This window comes from Chiloscyllium plagiosum, chromosome 3 (genome assembly GCF_004010195.1).
Source record: "Chiloscyllium plagiosum isolate BGI_BamShark_2017 chromosome 3, ASM401019v2, whole genome shotgun sequence".
Lineage (NCBI taxonomy): Eukaryota > Metazoa > Chordata > Chondrichthyes > Orectolobiformes > Hemiscylliidae > Chiloscyllium > Chiloscyllium plagiosum.
In genome coordinates, this window is record NC_057712.1 from 112,378,937 (window position 1) to 112,399,436 (window position 20,500).

Genomic DNA, 20,500 nt, shown 5'->3' on the forward strand with positions numbered 1-20,500 from the left:
CTTCACTATCCTATCTACCTGCAACTCTACTTTCATGGAACTATGAACCTGCATTCCAAGGTCTCTTTGTTCAGCAACCCCTCCTCTAGCTTATCTCTCCACGCTTCAGGCTCTCTGCCTTTATTCCTGATGAAGGGCTTTTGCCCGAAACGTCGATTTTGCCTGTCCTTGGATGCTGCCTGAATTGCTGTGCTCTTCCAGCACCACTGATCCAGAATCTGGTTTCCAGCATCTGCAGTCATTGTTTTTATCTCTGTTCAGTCCAACCAGTCCATGCCCAACATAATCCCAAACTAAACTAGTCCCACCTGCTCCTGGCCAATATCCCTCCAAACCTTTCCCAGGTGTATTTATCCAAGTGTCTTTTAAACATTGTAACTGCGCCCACATCAACCACCTCCTCAGGAAGTTCATTCCACACACCGATCACCCTCTGCTTTAAAGAAAATTGCCCACATACTTGAAGTCTCCTAGCCTTGAAATTCTTCCATCCTAGAGAAAAATACAGTTAACTCTAGCTATAGCCCTCGTGATTTTATAAACCTCTAAGATCACTTCTCAACCTATGCTCCAGTGAAAAAAGTCCCAGCTTATCTTTATAACTCATACCTTCCATACCCGGCAACCTCCTGGTAAATCTCTTTTGAACCCTCTGTAGCTTAATAATACCTTTCCTATAACAGGGTGACTAGAACCAGACACAGCATTCCAGAACAGTACTCACCAAATGTCCTGTACAACCTCAACAAGACTCCCAACTCCTTTACTCAAAGGACTGAGCTAAACATCTTACCCAACACCCTAACCTTGTTTGTTGTACTAAAATGCAATACCATTTGATCAAATATCCCTTTGTAATTTCTCATCTCTGTCCTGAGGTGTGACTCCTAATTTTGAAACTCCTTAGTCTGGACTCCCAAGAGGAAATGTCCTTTGTAACCCCACCTTGACAAGACCAATCAGGATCATATACATTTCATACACGTCACACACCACAATTTAGGAGTCCAGTGGAAACAAGCCCAGCCTGTTCTCATAAGCCAGATATCAATCTGGTTAACTATCTCCAATGCATTTACATCTTTCCTTAAATAAAGGACCAAATTGCACACAGTATTTGAGATGTGGTCTCACCAATGCCCAGTTAACTCTTTGCTCTTTCCTTATAACTGTGCAGTTAGTGTCAACAGCATGGAAACAGGCCCTTTGGCCCAACTCATCCATGCTAACCTGTGACTTCCTAAACTGAACTAGTCCTATTTGCCTGTGTTTGGTCCAATCCTTCTAAAGATTTCCTCCATGTACTGTCCAAATGTCTTAATTGTTGTTAATTGTACTCCACTCCAGCACTTCCTCTGGAGGCTCATTCCATATACACACCACCCTCTGACAAAGTTACCCCCTAGGGTTCTTTTTAAATCTTTCCCTCTCACCTTAAACCTATGACCTCTAGTTTTAGACTCCACTGCCCTGGGGAAAAGATCTTGTCTATTCACTTTATCTACACCCCCAATTTTATAAACTAAGGTTTTTCACCCTCACATCCTCACTCCATTTCCTTTTAGACATCATTGTCCCTGCTTCCACTGCATTTCTAGGCAGCAAGCTCCAGGTTGTCATTACTCACGAGTTCCCTCACATCCCTCCAGCAACTCTTTCTCATCTACCTTATCTGGACTTATCATACTCATATACAATTCACTGTCACTGGGCCAAAATAGTGAAACTCCTGTCCTGATACCACTGTGGGCGTCTCTACACCCCATGTGCTAGTGATTCAACAAGGCAGCTCATTATTACTTTCTAAAGAGCAATTAGGGATGGCAAATAAATACTGGCCTAATTAGTGATGCCCACATCCTCTGAACAAATTATTTTTAAAACCTCCCAAACTCCTCTTGCTGCAGGAGACCAAGCCCAGCTTCTCAAACCTAACTGGTTAGGTTGATCTCTGATCTTAAAACATTCTGACCAATCCCCTCTAAGTCTTCTGAGGAGCCTTAGATCATCCATAAGGTATGGGGACCAGAACTGAAGATAATACTCTAGCTGCAGCCTGGAGCTTGATAACTAGTTCAATATGCATTTCTGCATTTTGAATGGCAGCACCTCAGTTTAAGCTCAGGGTACCTGAAGATTTTAAACTCTTGCAATGTCTTCAAAGATCTCCTTCCTGCATTCCCCCTCCTCTCTCTCCTCCCTCCCCCAACCAATTGATGCACACTCCTTTAGCTGTACCATTACCTGTTATTCCTTTGTTCAGTCGTCTGCCACAATGCTTCATCTTGCATTTTCCTGTAGTTAATTCCTTTTCCATTTGTCTGCCATCAGTTATAATTCACACTGAGCACACATCCAAGTTTGATACCAGCAAATTTTGAAACATGACAATCAACTTCTATACCCAAGTTATTTACACAATTAGAGAAAGCAGTACTCCTTAAGCTGAACCTGAGGAACACCAACATTTACCATCCTCCAGTCTGAAGATCAACTGTTTGTGACCACTTGCTGAGTGTTAAAATTCTCATGCTTGCATTCAAATGTCCTTGGCCTTTTCCTCACTATTACTGCAAACATTTGCCAGACCAAAAACTAAATTTCTCCAATTCTGGCCTCCTGTCATCCCCGAATTACTTTGTTTCATTATCGGTCAAAGCTTCAGCTGCCTGAGCCAAAACTCTTAAATTCCGTCAATCTGTGTCTCTAGCTCACTCTCCCTCAAGACATTCCCGAAAGCAACATGCTGACCTAGCTTTTGATCATTTGTGTTAATTTTTTTGGCATTACACTTTGGTAATTCCAATGTAAAGCTGTTCACCATGTTGAATGAATGCCTTATTATATTTTGCTATAGTTAACTCCACAAATACTGGCACTCAAACCAAATGCTGCCAGCACGTACAGTAATACCCTTCTACACTGGTGCAGCAGAAATGCCTGGCTAGAAAGCAGCAGTCATAATTTCCAAGCCTCCTTGAAGAAAACCTAGCTAATCTGAATAGTTACAATCTAGTTTTAAACCTGTACTAAAAAGTTAAGAACTTGTAATTATGGATGAAATTACCATGTAGATTAAAATGTTTAGTAGTAAATATGGATTCCGAACAGGTTAATCTTGCTTGACAAACCATCAAATGAATTTGGAAAACAGACCTAGGTAGGAAGAAACTTCAGCATATACAGTATTCATGAACTTTGTGAAAACTTTAAACAAGGCAACATGGGGAAAGTTTACTAGATAAAATGGAATATAAAAATCAGGACAGCAAACTGAATTCATAAACTAGTTTAGTATGAAACAATAGGAGTTATGCAATTTGAAAAAGGTGCCTGTTTGTTGGTGCCCCACAAGTTTCAGTTTTGAGGCCACCTCTGTACACTGCGTAACATCGAATTGGGTCTTGAAGTTGTGGAATCATACCAAATGATGTCAAAATAAGTCAGTCAGTCAGTCAATCTTCAGATAACTAAAGCAAATAACTAAAACTGAAGTGATACTAATGAGATGGGGGAAATTGCATTAAAGTGACTCAATTTGGAAGCTGTTTCAGTGCACTGCCTGTTGGTAAATCTAACTTTGCACTTCAGAGGGGCTTTAGGAATTCTGCATTTGTTTTACAATAGAGTTCTGCTTATAATACTTTAATTGTAATAAATACAATGGCACAGCTGGAACCATTTATACTTTTGGATCCAGTGTTATTTGGTAAATTCTAGCTAGAATCACTGAAATACTTATGTACTGTTCACACAGGCATGGGATTACCAACTCCCTGTCACACCCACTCCTCACTAATTTCTCGGGACCATCCTCAACGCTGTTTGACTACTGACTCAAAGACCACTGATTTTAGCAGAACGATTACTGATCGAGGAAGGAGGGTGCAAAGGCCAAAAACAGTAAGTAGCAGATTTGTTACAAATGCTTAGCCTATAATTGCATGATCAAAAATGGATTGATGAGTACTACCCCTCATTCTAGTTGACAAATTTTCTTTCACAGAAAAAATGTAACTCGATGGAATTTTTAGAAAAAGAGAATTTAGCTGATGTGGTGGTCAGAAACCCAAAGGAGGCAGATAGTGGAATTTGAAATCAACCGAGCATAAAGTGCTTGCGTAAGGAGAAAGATTCACTGCAAAACCAGGCAGTGCAACATCTGATTTGATAGCTGCAAAAATCCCTCTATTTCCAACTCATACCTAAACAGGAAAGAGATCAAGATCTTTCAATAGCATAAAAATGAAGGATGTACATTCATTACCTTGATCAAAAAAAGAACACTTTACTCACATACAGTCTGTTAAAGAGGTAGGAAACATGTTAAAATAGCATGATTGAACAGCCAAACTTAGTAGGTAATCCTTCCACACTAGAGTCAAGATTTAAATGGATCTGGATTACAGCTTTAGAACTGTACTTGCTCTGGAAATTGAAATAATCAAAATGCCTTAATAAGTGCATTGATCTTTGAAAATGTGGTGCTCAATTTTAAATAACTTGCACACAAGTTTTAACATGGCCTAACAAACATTTACTGAAATAAAGGTTCCAAGCAGACTCCGCAACAAAGTGGTGGAAGCACTGTTGCCAGAATTGGAGGAACCAAATCACCATGGTCTTCTCCTAGAACTGCAAGACTACAGATTAAATCAGAAATAACTGGGAGACACCCATCAACAAACTGCACAATCAAAATAGGAAAGCAGAAAAATCAGGACATGGAGTGAAACTATGTTTACTGTAGCCTAATTTTGCAATCCTTTTATATGAAATGCTTGAGCACTAAATCATGGAGATTTGTCCAATGCCAAACAAGATGCTATTATGCCAATCAATTGCTGTTACACTGATTGAAAATATGATGGAGGACTGTGTGTTCTGGCTTCCTCACCATTACTTTTGGTCATCAAACCAGTTTGTTTTTCTCCTTCCCCCCCGATCACAAGTCCTTACCATTCAGCAGACATGACAGACCCAAACTAGTGAATGTAGTTTTTAATATTGGATCCAATAAAAATGTGCTGAGGGTATTTGGAGTCAGCACCATTCTCAATGCTGTTTGATTACTGACTCAAAGACCACTGATTTTAGCAGAACGATTACTGATAGAGGAAGGAGGGTGCAAAGGCCAAAAAAAAGTAGCAGATTTGTTACAAATGCTTAGCCTATAACTGCAGGATCAATTGTAGCTGATAATGATTTCTGTGCCAATCTTCACTGTGGTCAAACAGGAATGGAATGTTTTATTTGCACGAGGTTAACAGTTTCCAACTAATTAGCTTCTAATTGAAAATTAGAAATTTGAAAAATCTCACCTTCTGGTGACATTTGTGCCATCAGACCATTCCTCTTTACTTCAGACAATGTACTGAACACACTAGAATTTGGTACCACAGAAAAATCTATGATAGTGGCCATATTTTATGTTTGAATCTTCAACCCCACTACAGACATCCACAAAGTTTATTCACTGATCCATTAAATAAAAAGTACACAATCCCAGAATGGATTAGGAAAACCAACACACCTTGCTAGGTGGGTTGTATTACACCGCATTCCCCACAGAACCAGCTTTACTTTTGTAAGTGACTAAGCTCAAATAACTCAAGCAGCACGAAAGTAAAACATGAAATTTATTGGTTGGTATGGTTGCACATTCTGTTCAGAGATATTGTGGGGTGTAACAACACTTCACAATGTTACAGGTAAAGCAGGCATCAAAAAGACTTCAGCTTTTACACATTACATCACACTTTGGCAAGTGAAGGCAGAGTTCTGAACAAAGCACTTCCAAAACAACATTAAACACGGTCTCTTTCTCAACTCCCCTGCCCTCCAATTACATACTTCAAGTCAATGGCTTACAAAGTATCCTTTAAGGCACTTTAACCTGAATTCAATTCTCAATTGCACAGCCTAGACACAGTGCAAATCTTGAGCACCTGAAACAAGAGGACAGTAATACAGTCTGCAGCTACAAAGTACTGTGTGGGTGCAGTGAATATTTCAGTGCAATAAATTAAAGCATGTGAAAAACAGTTCAGCAACAAGGCCCCTTGCAGCTGAATGCAATTTAGTCTTGTTATGCCCAAGTAGGTTACCCAAGTTCACATACTGGATATACTGCAGTTTAATGAAAGCTTTATCAATTTAATGCAAAGGTATGCAGCTGCGCAAAGAACAAAACGACAAGATAATCCCCTTTGGTTTTAGATGACAGACAAAACAAATGTAAGTGCAGCAATGAGACAAGATAATGTCCATAAAAAGACAAGTTAGAGCACTTGAAATTAGCTTGGATATTACAAGATTTTGATGAAAGCAAATTTCAGTATTCAAAAAGTCACAAACAGAACACTGTCATACAAGAGATGTACAATTTAGCTAGTGCTGTTTGTCTGAAACATTCAAAAACTACTCAGGTTACCCACAAATTGGTGGCCAATTGAGCAGCACTCCACTTGCATTAAACCTGGAGCAAGTCTGATTTCTATGTAGCTTATTATATTCGAGAGGTGGGAGGGACTGTAGAAAAAGGAGAGAGAGAAAAGTTTTAGGTCACTTTCAAAAATTGACAATCTGAAGTTCTGATCCAGGAAGCAGTCGCAATGCATCCAACTTTAAAGTAGATGCAGCAGAGGCACATTTTCTCAAAGCTTTGGATTCTGCTTTGCAAATTTATGAAGGCGAGGGGAGGATTAATCAAACTAGAATGTATCTTGCATTTCAAAAGCAAAAACCTCATTGGTTATCAAATAAAAAAAGTCTGGGCAATCATTCTGTCCATGTTCAAATTATCCACCTCAGACTAATAATTTAATACACCACCACTTTTTTTAAAACCCTGAATGCAGTAACTTTCCTGGTTATCACCTACATTTCAATTGCTTTCATTTTTAAGATGTACAAGAGCTACTGCTCCATACAAAATAATTACTGCAAAGTTACTATACACAACTGATCAAATCATTTACAACGTAAAAGCACTTAACCAACCCAGAATTAAACACCATTATACTACACTTCAAGATTTAGAAATTTAATCTGAAATGATTGTCTTCCAATCTTCACACATCAGAACAATTTCAAGCTATGTTAAATTCTTCACATTAAAGTCACTGCAAGAGCTACCAACTTTAGCGATACTATTCAAAGAAAATAAAATCCTTCTTGCATATAATCTGCTCTATTCTTCCACTTTACACAAATATGTAAACAGAATGCAGGTACAATTCACAATAATGCAGAAATCTTCAAAGTACCATAACATGCAGTATTTCACAAAAGGCAAAGGAGAGTACAGGAACTAGTACTTTCAAATCTCCAACAGTAAATCCCAAATAAAAAAAGTGGATAACGCCCATTTAACACCCATTTATGCAAGGCATACAACCAAGATCACTTGAAAATGGAATTTGTTACTTTGGAGATATGAACTAAGAGTGGCAGACTAAATCAGGATCTAGTGCAAATAATCCAAAACATGTAATTCACTTTGGAACGTTCACTAAAACATGTACATTACTGCAACAAATTAGTTATCAGCCCAGTTGGCAGCCCTGGATTGCAAATCGACCATTTTAACACTGAAAAATCTAAAAGAGAAATATTTTGTGAATAAAGAACTTGACAGGGGCCCATATTCCAAGGTCAAAACTTTAGCAGGAATAAGGCCACATTTATTTAAGGCATGGCTGTTTTCCCTCCCCCAAATAAATCATGTGCCCATGTGTTTGGATCAATTAAAATTCACAAGCCTGTTGAACAAATGGCAAGTCAAAACTTAAATCAAAAAGTTGAACCACATACACCATTAAAGATATGGCTAATTCTAAAGAACAGTGTTTTCTCCTGAAACTTAACCTACAGAGCAGACCAATGTGAGAAAAGCCAAGATATTGTGATCCAGCAGGGAGGTGCTTAGAGCGTGTGGTAGTTCCTATCCTTGGTTTTGCAGAACTTCACAGCAAAAAAGATTACAGCTTGTAATCCAAGCACAAGTACAATTCCCCCGATGAAACTCGCTGCATCAAAAGTAGATTTCTTAGATGGCGGAGGTGGTACTAGAGTCGTTGCATTAGATGTACCTGCACAAAACAGAAAGTGTGTCAGATAAAACCCAATGCTGCATACCTGAAAACTAAAGTAGAAGTATACTCTAGACATGGTCATTATACAGTGTGTAATTTGTGGAAGAGGACAGGACCCTCAGTTGGCCTCCGGTACATCCCAACAATGAAAGAAACAATTGGCCAACTGGTTGCCTGAAGGCCAAGTAAATGAAAGCAGGTGCAAGAGCAAAAGATTCCATCACACCACATAATCTCAGGAATCAGCATGCAAGATCATTTTGGAATTCAACAATAACAGAACCATTCATCTATGGAAAAAGAAAGACATAGTAGCGCAACAGGGTGGCAATTCTAATAGGTATGTCTATATTTTGGATAAAAGAGATACATTGCTGACTCAAAGCGAACAAGTAGATAATGGGCTGGGGGTTCTTCATTAGCACAGAAGGAAAGATTCTAAGGTTCTTCAGATATTAATGAGAATGAATGCTAAGTCAAAGGGAGACATTAAGTTTAGTCAATAAGTTTGCTTAAACCGGTGATTCGGAGGGAGAATGTGAAAGCATGGAATCAAGGCAAACAACCACCTAATCGGGTACTCTACAAGAAGTCAAGTCAGAAAAACCCAGTTATGGAGAACATTAAAACTAGATTTCAGTTGGGACAAAGGAAAAAAGAGAATGATGAAGGCATTTTAAAACAAGAATGAATGATTTGAGGGAGTTGTAGGAAACAAAATAGATCCAACATTAGACTTTGTAGCAGTATAAGACATAGATGAGCTCTAGTTTATGGACAACTGAAGGCTGTCTAGGTCAGAAGATTACAAGAGCCTCAAGAGACTTTTGTTCAAACTTGAAAGGAAATCTTAAAATACAAAAGAAAATTAATTTTAAAACTCAGAAGCAAAACTGAATACAAGAGCTAATACTCCATCTTGTTTTCAACAAATTAAACTGCAAATGTTGAAAAATGTGAATTCTAGGGAAGGGGTGATTTGTAATGAGAATAGTATGGGGCAGAGATACATAATTAATGCTTTGCCTCAAATTTCAGAGGTATGACAGCAATGATAATGGGACACAAGTGTCTGACAGCATTCCTCTTAAAAAAAACTGGGGAAGTCAAAAGGAGGAACAGAAGTGGTACCAACCAGAATCTCTCAATCCTTCCTGGACAAAGTGCTGCAAGAAGGCTAGTGTTGTGTTAACACCTCTCCAAAAAAGAGAAGATCATTAACTATTGAACAATCAATCAATCTCATACCAATAGTGGACAAACTTCATTAAATAAAACAGACGACTCGATAGAAACAAACAATCTGGTGGCACAGGAGGTAACCAATCAGCCCACTGTCTTAGCCAGCCAAAGGGAACAATTCAATCTGACCACCTCGTACTCTGAAGACCTGCCGGTTGCAGCACCTCACCCACATGCTTCACTATTTTTAAAAGAGCATAGTGGTCACTGTTTAATCATCCTACCACTCTCTGGGTGAAACTATACTCTAATAGGCAGCTGCTTTCAATTACTTTATGTCCATGCTTTTGGTTACTGACCCTTCTGCTAATGGTCCCATCCATCCTCTTTTCAAAACCCTTCAATTTTATATCCCTCAATTTAGCATTCACTTAGCCTTTTGTTCCAATGAGAACACAACTTGGCACTTTTAGTTTCTACAAAGATCTCTATCTGATCCAAGTTATTTATGTTGAGCCTTGCCAGAAGGCATAATAAAAAACAGATACTATCCCTTTCATACCCATTGTTAGCTCATTCAAAAACTTCCATCAATTCAGACAGATTTCCCTTTTCCTTAAAAAAATGTAGACAGTCCTTTAATTAATGCCCCTCTTTAAACAGGAGGGCTTTTACTGTGCTTCAATTCCCCTAATTAGCCCAGAGGGGTTAGGCTGATTGTACCCCCTTAATAGAGGGGTCAATGTTAACAACCTCATAATAAGCAACCAATTTATAAAAATCAAATCCATCGAGATGAAATAATGGATAATGGGAGATACCCATAAAAACGCAGTGACATTACAGGTAACTTGAGTGCAGTGTCAATTCTTATTTCTGTTATTCTGCATGACTCACTATTAAAAACTTCAATATTCATAAATCTTGATTTGCTTGTAGGTTTCCTCTGGTATTAGTTGCTCCAGTGCAAATATACAGGAACATGGAGATATTCTTTTACCTCCAAGCAAGTCAATTTGAGAATACAGAAATTTATTTACCTGTTGTAGTAGCAAGGCTGGTGGCATTGGGTGCCAGAGTGCTCGTGAGTGTGACAGGAACTATGCAAACAGAAAGTAGTTAATAAACATCCACCATTTCAAAGTCGAGAGATTTAAAACAAAAAGCAATTTACAGTATTAACAGAACATTAACAGGGTTGCTCAGCCTTCCTATGGCTATGTACCAGAGCAAGTTGCTCACAGCAAAACCTATGGGGGTGAAGCGCTATTGAACAATTTTCAAAATCAAAACAAAGTAACTTGAACCTATTGTGTTACTGACTCACTAGATCAATGTCTGTGTAAAGGAGGCAGCTTCTTTGTCAATCTCCAGGCTGTGAACAAGCCATGCCATTTTACACTAACTAGAAAAATATTAGACATTAACATTAAAATACGCCAAATATAGGCTTGGGAATTTAAAAATATATTTCAATCTGGAGTAAATCTTGGCCTTTTAGAGACTTGGCCAGTCAGACAGTGTGTCATTTGAAAGTATTTGAGAATGGGAGATGTGAAAGTTACTTCTAAACTGACTGCAAGCATATGCATCTGATGGAAAAAAAATCACTAAGCTAAACCCTGGGTATGACTGTTCTTGGAAATAAAACTGAAAAGTGGCTAATTCAAGCAAAGAAATTTTGAAGCAGCTAATGGGAACAGTCCAGATGGTTTTGTGAAGTAATAAATTGAATGAAACCAGTCAACCCAATACTTTTTGAATTTGGAATAATTATGCTTTGTATTTAAAACTGTCAAGCTCACAACGTTTCGGGCAAAAGCCCTTCATCAGGAAGAGAGGCAGGGTGTCTGCAGAGTGGAGAAATAAATGAGAGGGGGGTGGGGAGAAAGTAGCGTAGAGTACAACAGGTGAATGGGGGTGGGGATGGTGGTGATAAGTCAGAGAGGAGGGTGGGGTGGATAGGTGGAAAGGAAGATAGGCAGGTGGGATAGGTCTTGAGGGTGGTGCTGCGAGTCTGTTTCAGGACATGGTTGAAGAGCTTCAGAGCAGAGATGACGACCTGGGGGTTGCAGTGAGAGAGAGAGACTTACTGAGATTCTTGTACAGAGAGGAGGAAAATTTCAAGGCAGGCATCCTTGCAAGAGGATTCGCAGTAGGGTTAAAATCATCCTCCTCTTTGACCTATCACCTCCATCCCCACCCCCATTCACCTATTGTACTTTCTCCCCACCCCCACCCCATTTATCTCTCCACTCTGCAGGCACCCTGCCTCTATTCTTGATGAAGGGCTTTTGCCCAAAAAGTCGATTTTCCTGCTCCTCAGATGCTGCCTGACCTGCTGTGCTTTTCCAGCACCGCTAATCTAGACTCTGGTGTCCAGCAGTTGCAGTCTTTGTTTTTACCAATTTGAAAATGTCGTCAATCGCAAGAATGTTTGATTTCTGCTTCAGAGATATCAAAAATGTTGTCTGACTGCAATGTTTCTCAAAGGGCCATACAGTTTGGTGCCTATTGCATATATAAAATATGAGGAACTGATTGAGGTTAGGAGATAGAATTAGAAAAAGAACACAAAACATAAATAACTGACCACATGAACTCAGTAAGTTTGGTATGATCTACAGGATAGGGAAAATGTACCTGAGATTAATAATTTGATAATTAAAGGCACGCGAGCAAGCTACCAGCTTTCTTTTTTATTATGAATTGAATTTGATAGTCTGACCACCACCCAAGGCACTGGAACCTGTTTGGGGAAAATGAACAAAGATCTTGAGACAGAACACCCCCTTCTGATCTTTTGTTAACATGACCTGAAAATCATGAATGAGACACATGATATCAGGCACCAGTACTTGTGCATAGAAGTATCAGTTACATGTTGCTAATTTAAACTTACTCAGGTTCACCAGCACTTTGCAGGTCACACTTTTATGGCAGCTAGATGGCCTTTATCCCTTCCCTGTCCTTTCAACAGGATAGTTCATATACATATCTTCTACTTCTAAGCAGAGTGTATATCCAAAACTTGTCTATTGTCTAGCTTGCTTAATGTTTCCAGGGTTTTGTCTGTCTTCCACTGTGAAGGTATTGGCTTTTCTTTTAAGATCTTTGGTTGTTGCTCACTGACTCTGCAAAGTCCAACTCAAAAGACTTTCATCTCAAATGTATTCTAGCTATTAAAGAAACATTTGCAAAAATAGAGTCAAATACTGCACTGCTTGAAGATCGTAATTAAATTGGTCTATGCATATTAAATTGATAGCATTCCTAATAGGCTCAAGCTGCCCAGTTTTCATTTTGAATATTGTTCACATCGCTTACATCACAAATTTGAATAGTTATGGTGCAAGAACACCACTCTGCAAAAAGTCAGTTATACTTTTACATAAGCTCCACAACAGGAATCATCTCCCTATGATTAATCAGATTTAACCAGTTTTACAAAGCAGAGCACTTTAGTTCACTATACCCAAAAAGCCAGCCATACTGGTCTCTGTAATTTTCTAACCAGATTATCACCAAAAACAGAATTGTTCTGAAGATGGGTCACTGGACCCGAAATGTTAAATCTGCTTTCTCTCTACAGATGCTGCCAGACCTTGGTTTGTCCAGAAGCTAAGTTTTTTGTTGTTTCTGGTTTCCAGCATCTGCAATTCTTTGGTTTTTTTGGTAAACTTAATATCATTGGCACCTTTGTAATTCAGGATCAACTAGTCAGATAAGAGTCGGAAGAGTTTTGAAAAACTGTAATGGGACACACCAAACAAATACTTCATTTATTTGCAATATTGCTGTCAGAATGATGGCAAAAAGAGTTAAGATATTTGTACAGCTGCTAAGCACTACACGCTACTAAAATATGACTTTTTGAACAATTTAAACTCATTTGTTAAAAAAAATGTACTGCATTTGTTAATCTGTTGATTTTGGACCCATTACCAGTTTTCATACAATCAGATACAAATGTGCATTATGAATCTAAAAGGAGACAATGGTGTTTTGGCACAACCTGGCTATGACAGACTGTGACCTTGGTCCTGGCACAATTTATATTTATGGGGTAGGTCATTTAGGATAGATGAGGAAAAATGCCTTCACCCAGAGAGTAGTGAGCCTGTGGAATTATCAGCAAAAGCAGTTGAGACCAAAGCTTTGAATGTCTCCCAAAGTTAGATTTAGTTCTTAAAACTAAAGGCAGAAGATATGGCACAGGAAAAAACTATTGTGTCAGATGATCAACCTTGACCATACTGAATGGTGGAGCAGGGTCAGGAGGTCATACACCGATTTCTATTACTATATACTACATTAACAGTGGTCAAAGTATCAAATTCAAAAAGCAAGATTTGATTTGATGAACACGTTATGCCTGCGTTTGCCAGCCATCTTATCAGTAAGCAAAATTTATTGCATTGTCACATGATCTGAGTGAGAAGCAGCCCAGGCCTAGAACATAGGCCCACACTCAACTAAAGCACATTACTGAACTTGCTAGAAATTAAAAAACAGAAAACGCAAACATACTCAGGTCTTTGACATTGATTCTGTTCAGGTGAAAGATCTGACTGGAATTAACTCGTTTCTCTCCGATGAGGCCAAAGCTGAGTATTTTCAGTACTTAAAATTCTACCCTTCCAAGCCCCATCAAGACAACTCATTCCCAAGAATACCGCAATCATGCAAAATAACACCGCTACAAAATCTGACTAACGATCATAGTTAACCGAAAGAAAGCCTTCCATTACCTGAAGTAGAAGAGTTTGAAGAACTGGCAGTTGGAGCAGAAGTTGGAGCTATAGTTGCAGGGACTGAAGGACAAGAACAGCAAGAATAGCACTTAAAGCAGCAAGTACAGCTTGTACCAAGCAAGTCAACAGATTACATCTTACTATACAAGTCACACATACACAGGATTGATGTTGGATCACAATTACTCACAGAAACTCATTACCTGAAGTGGATGTGTTTGAAGTTCTAGCAGATGAATTAGTAGTTGGACCTGTTGTTGTAGCTGAAGGATAAGAACAGTACAAAAAGCATTTAAAGCAGTGAATACAACTTGCACAAGGTAAACAACATTACATCATACTACTGAAGTTACATTTGCACAGTACTTAAAGCTACAGTATGCTGGGATTTTCATGTTTTTCTAAAATTCATTTCTCACTGAAGGCAAATTTTCATTATTCTTTCTCTAACCATTTTACAAAAGGCGGAATTAAAAGACTTGTTGCAAATGCAATTCAACAATTCCTATTTAGAGGCATGGGGTGGAGACGAGAGAGTGGAAATACAGTCCCACAGTAAGTGCAAAACAAATGTCAGAGGTATATTGTATTTAAATGCTGCTTCATGTCTTCAAGTTGGTAATACTTTTTGAAAGCATGACTGCACACAAAGAAAAAAAAGGCAATGAACTAGAATAGGAACAATACAAAAAGTGATAATTCAAATATTTGACCCACAGCTGAAGTACTGCATTAACTCAAAAAACACTGGAAGTTATATAGAAATTAATTCACTCAAGCATTACAAAGAATATTAATACATGAATTATTCCATCATCCAATACACTAAAGCAGGTAGGTATGAGGAGGGAAACCAACAAAAGTTAAAAAAATTTCACAGGTCAATGAATCAGTACTAATGTGGCAAAAGTCAGATTTAGACAGGTACTGATGAATTAAAGCTAGCTGAACTGCATGTTTGTCTTACCTTCACATGAAGCCAGAACTGTGCAATTTATCAATGCCTCTGATGAATTGACACATTTCTCCACTCTATCTGGAACACATTAAAAAAGGTCTATTATAGATTATATGCAGAATCACTAGTTTAAACAGGTTTCTGGTGTTTGAGATAAGTTGTTTTGCTGTAATGAAAAGTTAATTTCCATCTCTATGCTAGCTCCCTTTGGCCCCTTATCTTTTTCCCCCCAGTTAAAATTATCAACTGAGATGTAATTGATCTGCCATTGATTATTCCGTTGCAAAGTAATCCACGCCAGCACAATTGGAAGGTTTTCTAACCAAGCAGCAAAAGGATTGGCATCCAGGGAAAACTGCTTAGTGGCGTGAGGAAGGTAGCTGAGATTGTTGGAGATTAACCTTCTCAGCATATTGGTGCTCTTTAGGGTAGAACCCCAACCACCTCCAACTGCTTGTGTCACAATTGACAAATAGTAAAACTGAAACATTCACAAATACCAACTACGCAATCGGAGCAAAAATAGTCAGTGGCAAGTGACTCACCTTTCTATGCCTCAAAGCCTTCCCATCATCTACCAGGTATGAGATAAGACCGGCAATTTAAATTTATGGTAAAAGACCAGTCCAATTGGAGTGACTGAAACTGCACTTGGAAGTTAGGCATTCTGAAATTGTTGAACTTTATTTAAGAATTTACTTGGTAGTCAATGAATGCTGTATTTATGAACACAAGCAAACAAGACTGTCCTGCTGCAAAAATGCAAGGTAAAAAATGAAGGCCCTTGACATCAAACATAAATTAAGAGTTTCAGGTGCCTATCAGCAACAGAAGTTAAATTTAAAACAGAAATCCAAGTGGCTTCATTCTTCTCAATTCATATTTCCAAAGTATTCTAACTTGAGGACCTCTAAAAACAAATTGTTTCCACGAATGACATTTACTTTTTAACTCATCTAACACTGTGCACAGTACCTGCCATCATTTTCTTCATAGGAATTCTAAGAGAGGAAGCTTTTTAGCCATTGCACTAGCTCCACATTTTTCAACCTCACTGAACATTTAAACATTTCAGCTTTGTACTCTGATCTCACTTTAATCTCACATTACTGATTTTTGAAATACAAAAAGCATATTCAAATGAAGATACAAATGCTAGAGACCTGAAATAAAAACACATGCAGCATCCACTCAGCAGGCTGTGCAGCAATAGAAGAGGAAATGCTCATGTCCCACAAACCTCAGACGAAGGGTTAGATGACCTGAAACATTAACTTGGCTCACTGTCAACTGATGCAGCTTGATTTGCTTAGGAATTTCAATATTTTCTTTTTTACTGCATTGAAATAATGTTGAATTGACTTTCTCCACTTATGTTATTTAAAATTTAACACCTACTGGTCTTTTCTTTAATTGTGTCTCTAGACAGTGTTCAAGATTCACTAATTTTGAGGATGCCAGCTTGATACAAGTGCATCCTTAAATTCTGTTAGAATTTTCAAAAATATATTTAGCATCTTAACTGGAAGAGGAAATTTTATGTTTTCAATTGGAATCAGTCACCTGTTTTTATTGGAATGAGATGCCAATGGAAGCCTTAGACACTGGCTTAATTCAAATAAAGAAAAGTTACTGCAGCAACTGCACTCAAGAATACAACTTCTTAAAACAAGTCTTACCTATCATCCAACTCAAATTTGGGATACAGTTTATGTAAACCAATTAGAATTCAAGTCAATAAACTAGTCTATTAAGAGTTCCTGCTGGTACTCACTAAAATATAAATCAGTTTTACCTTTGCAGGATATCCACAGGCAGCTCAAGTTGGCATTTGAGAGATTCGTAAAGGATGTACAATTAATACAGTCCTTGATATCGCCACATCTCTCTGGAAGGAAAAAAATTAGATGCTTTACACAGTGGATTTTACTGCTGAGCATGAATAAAAAGCATTCTTAGTGGCCACCTGTCTTTATTATTCCAGTATTCACACATATCTGAACTGAATTAACTATAGCAATAGTAGAAATAATGAAATCTGGTCAAATGTGACCTGCATGTTTACCTAATCAGTGCCAAAGATGAACATTCTTGAATCAGAAGACTATTGTTTACCAGAAATCCCAAACTGAAGTTAGGTAGTAAACAAATCAAAGGATAGGAACTCACTGCCGAACTGGGTGGAAGAGACAGGAATCGAGAAATTAAAGCAGCAATTTAGATGACTTGAAACAGCATAGCATTCAAGGCTATGCGCCAAATGCTGGAAAATGACATTAGAAGAGATAAATGCTCAACAACGTAGAAGGGCCGGTGTTGGACTGGGGTGTACAAAGTTAAAAATCACAACACTAGGTTATAGTCCAACAGGTTCATTTGAAATTATATATTACATAATTTCAGGTGCATTACACTAAGCATTTACTATAAATTCTGTCTTACGATCTTATACACCACAGCCATCTGAAGCAGCAGCAGCACTCCGAAAGCTAGTACTTCCAAATAAATGGGGTTGGACTACAACCTGGTGTTGAGAGATTTTTAACTAAATGCTCAATAGACACAATAGGCCAAAGCACCATTTTGCATGCTTTACAAACTGACACGATAGGCTGTTGCAATGCGCCCACAAGTTGACCCTGGGCTCCAGAATATAATAGAAGATTCTGGAAATTCAGTTGTCCAACTAGTTAGGTGTAATTAGTAATACAAAGATCTGCTAATATCCATAACTTGAGACACAATATAAACTGTTCAAGCATTTATGTAACTCCAAACTCCATTATCCAAACAATGCAAAGCTTGGAATCGCCTGCTAGACATCTACTTATTTATCCAAATGAAAGTATTAGCGAGAGGCCACTCTTCCTGCTACCAACTCCAATTGTCAACATTAGGCAGAGAAGGCAGATGCTTTCATTTGAGCTTCTACATACACAGCATTTTTTTCTTAACATTCTCTCAAGGGCACAAGAACTTTAAGCCATTAAAGTGTGATTTTAAAATGTAGATCTTGACTAAACTAATATAATGGTTGTAATCCTTTAGCATAGCCCTTCTTTCAGCACTAACAGTGGTTTGCATGTAGAATGAACTTCCTGAGTAGTGGTGGTTACTAGTACAGTCATAATGTTTAAAAGACATTTAAGGAGAAAGTGAGGTCTGCAGATGCTGGAGATCAAAGTTGAAACTTTATTGCTGGAACAGCACAGCAGGTCAGGCAGCATCCAGGGAACAGGAGATTCGACGTTTCCTGAAGAAGGGCCTGTGCCCGAAACGTCGAATCTCCTGTTCCCTGGATGCTGCCTGACCTGCTGTGCTGTTCCAGCAATAAAGTTTCAACTTAAAAGACATTTAAGTCATGAGGAGGATATGGGCCAAGTGTGAGCAGGTGGAGCGGGTTTAGTTTGGTATAACGATTAACATGGACTGGTGGACTGAAGAATCATACAGCACCGGAACAGACCGATTCTATAAGAGATTCCCTGAGCAACCGAACTTGCAATAGATTAGGCACAAGTATTCTACATTCCCAAATGTCCTGGTCTGGGACTGGCCAGCAATGGAACAGAACATCAGGCATTTCAGTTTCGCTGGAGGCCATATTCAGATGTAACACATCTTTTAGCTGAATCGGCTACATACTAAATAGAATTGGACTTAGTTGTAAGAATAAATAATTTCAATAGGAGTTACACAAGTATAAAACTAGATCAAGGGCAATAGTCTTAAAAATTCTAAATGTTGATCAAAGTTGACTAATCGAGAAATCCAAACCAATGCTTTGCGGACATGGGTTCAAGCCCCACATTGAATTTAAATTCACGTTTTACTTTGAATTGAAAGTTAGTCTCAGTAATAGTGACCATGACAGCTTCCATCAGTTAAAAAGTGGTGAACTTGGCTCAGACAATCACAAAGGCCAACCTCCCATCTAAAGAATCCATCTACCAGGCCAGCTGTCAAGGAAAGGCCAACATTCTCAAAGATCCATCCCACCCTGGCAATGTTTTTCTACAACCTCTACCATCGGGGGGAAGGTACAGAAACATGAAGAGACACAAACCAGCTTCAAAACAGTTTCTACCCTGTTAGAATACTGAATGGACTCAAACTCTTAACATTCACTTGTACCTGTGCTTTTGCCACTGTTTACTTATTATTTACTTATGTATAATTATTCAACTATGTAATCTGCCTGTATTGCTTGCAAGACAAAGCTTTTCACTGCGCCTCAGTACATGTGACAAATTCAATTCAATTACTGAGAAGATCAAATAGTCCACTAATGTCCATCTGAAAAAGGAAATTGTTGCCCTAACCTGAGTGACTTATCAGTTCAGAGGGTTAAAATCTCAATTTTAACCCTCTGAACTGATAAGTCACTCAGTTGAAGGGCAATTAGAGATGATTAGTAAATGCTGCCCTAACCATAAACTTAAAAACCAAGGTACTTTGGTGTGGTCATTTCCAATTTCTTCTTAAAATGAATATGGACATGACCCAAACATTTTCTAACAACACAAAATGAATCTCATGCTTGTCATAGGACGACTCCGGATCTGTACTCTACAAAGATCAGAAGGATTTTTTGAGAGGCAGGAGGGTGGGGAAAAAAGATCTCAACAAAATGTACAGAATATTGAGGTGCCTGGTTAGAGTGGACATGGAGAACATGTTCCCACTACAATGAGAAATGATGACCCAAGGGACCACTCTTTGGAACTGTGGTAAGGAGGAATTTCTTCAAAGAGGATGAGCCTGTGGAACTCATTGCTACAAAGAGCAGTGGAAGCCAAGTCATTGATTATTTAAGGGAGCAAGAGACAGGTTCTTGATAAAACAGGGGGTCAAATGTTAGAGGGAGAAAACACAAAAGTGGAGTGGAGGAAATTTGAGCTGAAAATGTGTTGCTGGAAAAGTGCAGCAGGTCAGGCAACATCCAAGGAGCAGGAGAATCGACATTTCGGGCATAAGCCCATCTTCAGGAATGAGGAAAGTGTACCAAGCAGGCTAAGATAAAAGGTAGGGAGGAGGGTCTTGGGGGAGGGGCGTTGGAAATGCGACAGGTGGAAGGAGGTTAAGGCGAGGGTGATAGGCTGGAGTGGGAGTGGAGGTGGAGAGATCAGGAAGAAGATTGCAGGTTAGGAAGGTGGTGCTGAGTTCGAGGGTTGGGACTGAGACAAGGTGGGGGTAGGGGAAAATGAGGAAACTGGAGAAATCTGAGTTCATCCCTTGTGGTTGGAGGGTTCTTAGGCGGAAGAAGAGGCGCTCTTCCTCCAACCGTCATGTCCTTGGTGGAGTGGGAGGGGGAGTTGAAGTGTTGAGCCACGGGGTGGTTGGGTTGGTTGGTCCGGGTGTCCCAGAGGTATTCTCTGAAACGTTCAGCAAGTAGGCGGCCCTGTCTCCCCAATAAAGAGGAGGCCACATTGGGTGCAGTAAATGATGTGTATGGAGGTGCAGGTGAATTTGTGGCAGATATGGAAGGATCCCTTGGGGGAGGGGGAAGT

At 38.9% G+C, this 20,500-nt stretch overlaps 2 protein-coding genes across 5 annotated transcripts in view; one reads left to right on the plus strand and one right to left on the minus strand.

Moving 5' to 3' along the window:
* Positions 1-4,665, plus strand: part of LOC122540021 (coiled-coil domain-containing protein 162-like) — a 62,882-nt gene extending 58,217 nt beyond the window's left edge. Inside the window, exons 18-19 of the mRNA XM_043675318.1 lie at positions 3,758-3,903; positions 4,552-4,665. Of these exons, the coding sequence (XP_043531253.1) occupies positions 3,758-3,903; positions 4,552-4,665 (260 nt within the window). The remainder of the gene's footprint in view (positions 1-3,757; positions 3,904-4,551) is intronic.
* Positions 4,666-5,622: 957 nt separating this feature from the next.
* cd164 (CD164 molecule, sialomucin) overlaps positions 5,623-20,500 on the minus strand; it is a 17,003-nt gene continuing 2,125 nt past the window's right edge. The window contains exons 2-8 of one of the 4 annotated variants that reach the window (XR_006311236.1): positions 16,786-16,878; positions 15,000-15,068; positions 14,236-14,295; positions 14,030-14,092; positions 10,319-10,378; positions 7,874-8,093; positions 5,623-6,531 (exon numbers count right to left, since the gene is read on the minus strand). Coding sequence is in view for 3 of the 4 variants with exons in the window: in XM_043687104.1 (XP_043543039.1) it covers positions 7,927-8,093; positions 10,319-10,378; positions 14,030-14,092; positions 14,236-14,295; positions 15,000-15,068; positions 16,786-16,878 (512 nt within the window). In the remaining variant the exon portion in view is untranslated. Of the gene's footprint in view, positions 8,094-10,318; positions 10,379-14,029; positions 14,093-14,235; positions 14,296-14,999; positions 15,069-16,785; positions 16,879-20,500 lie in introns of all 4 variants that reach the window. The other 3 variants (XM_043687106.1, XM_043687104.1, XM_043687105.1) reach the window with 3 other exon arrangements.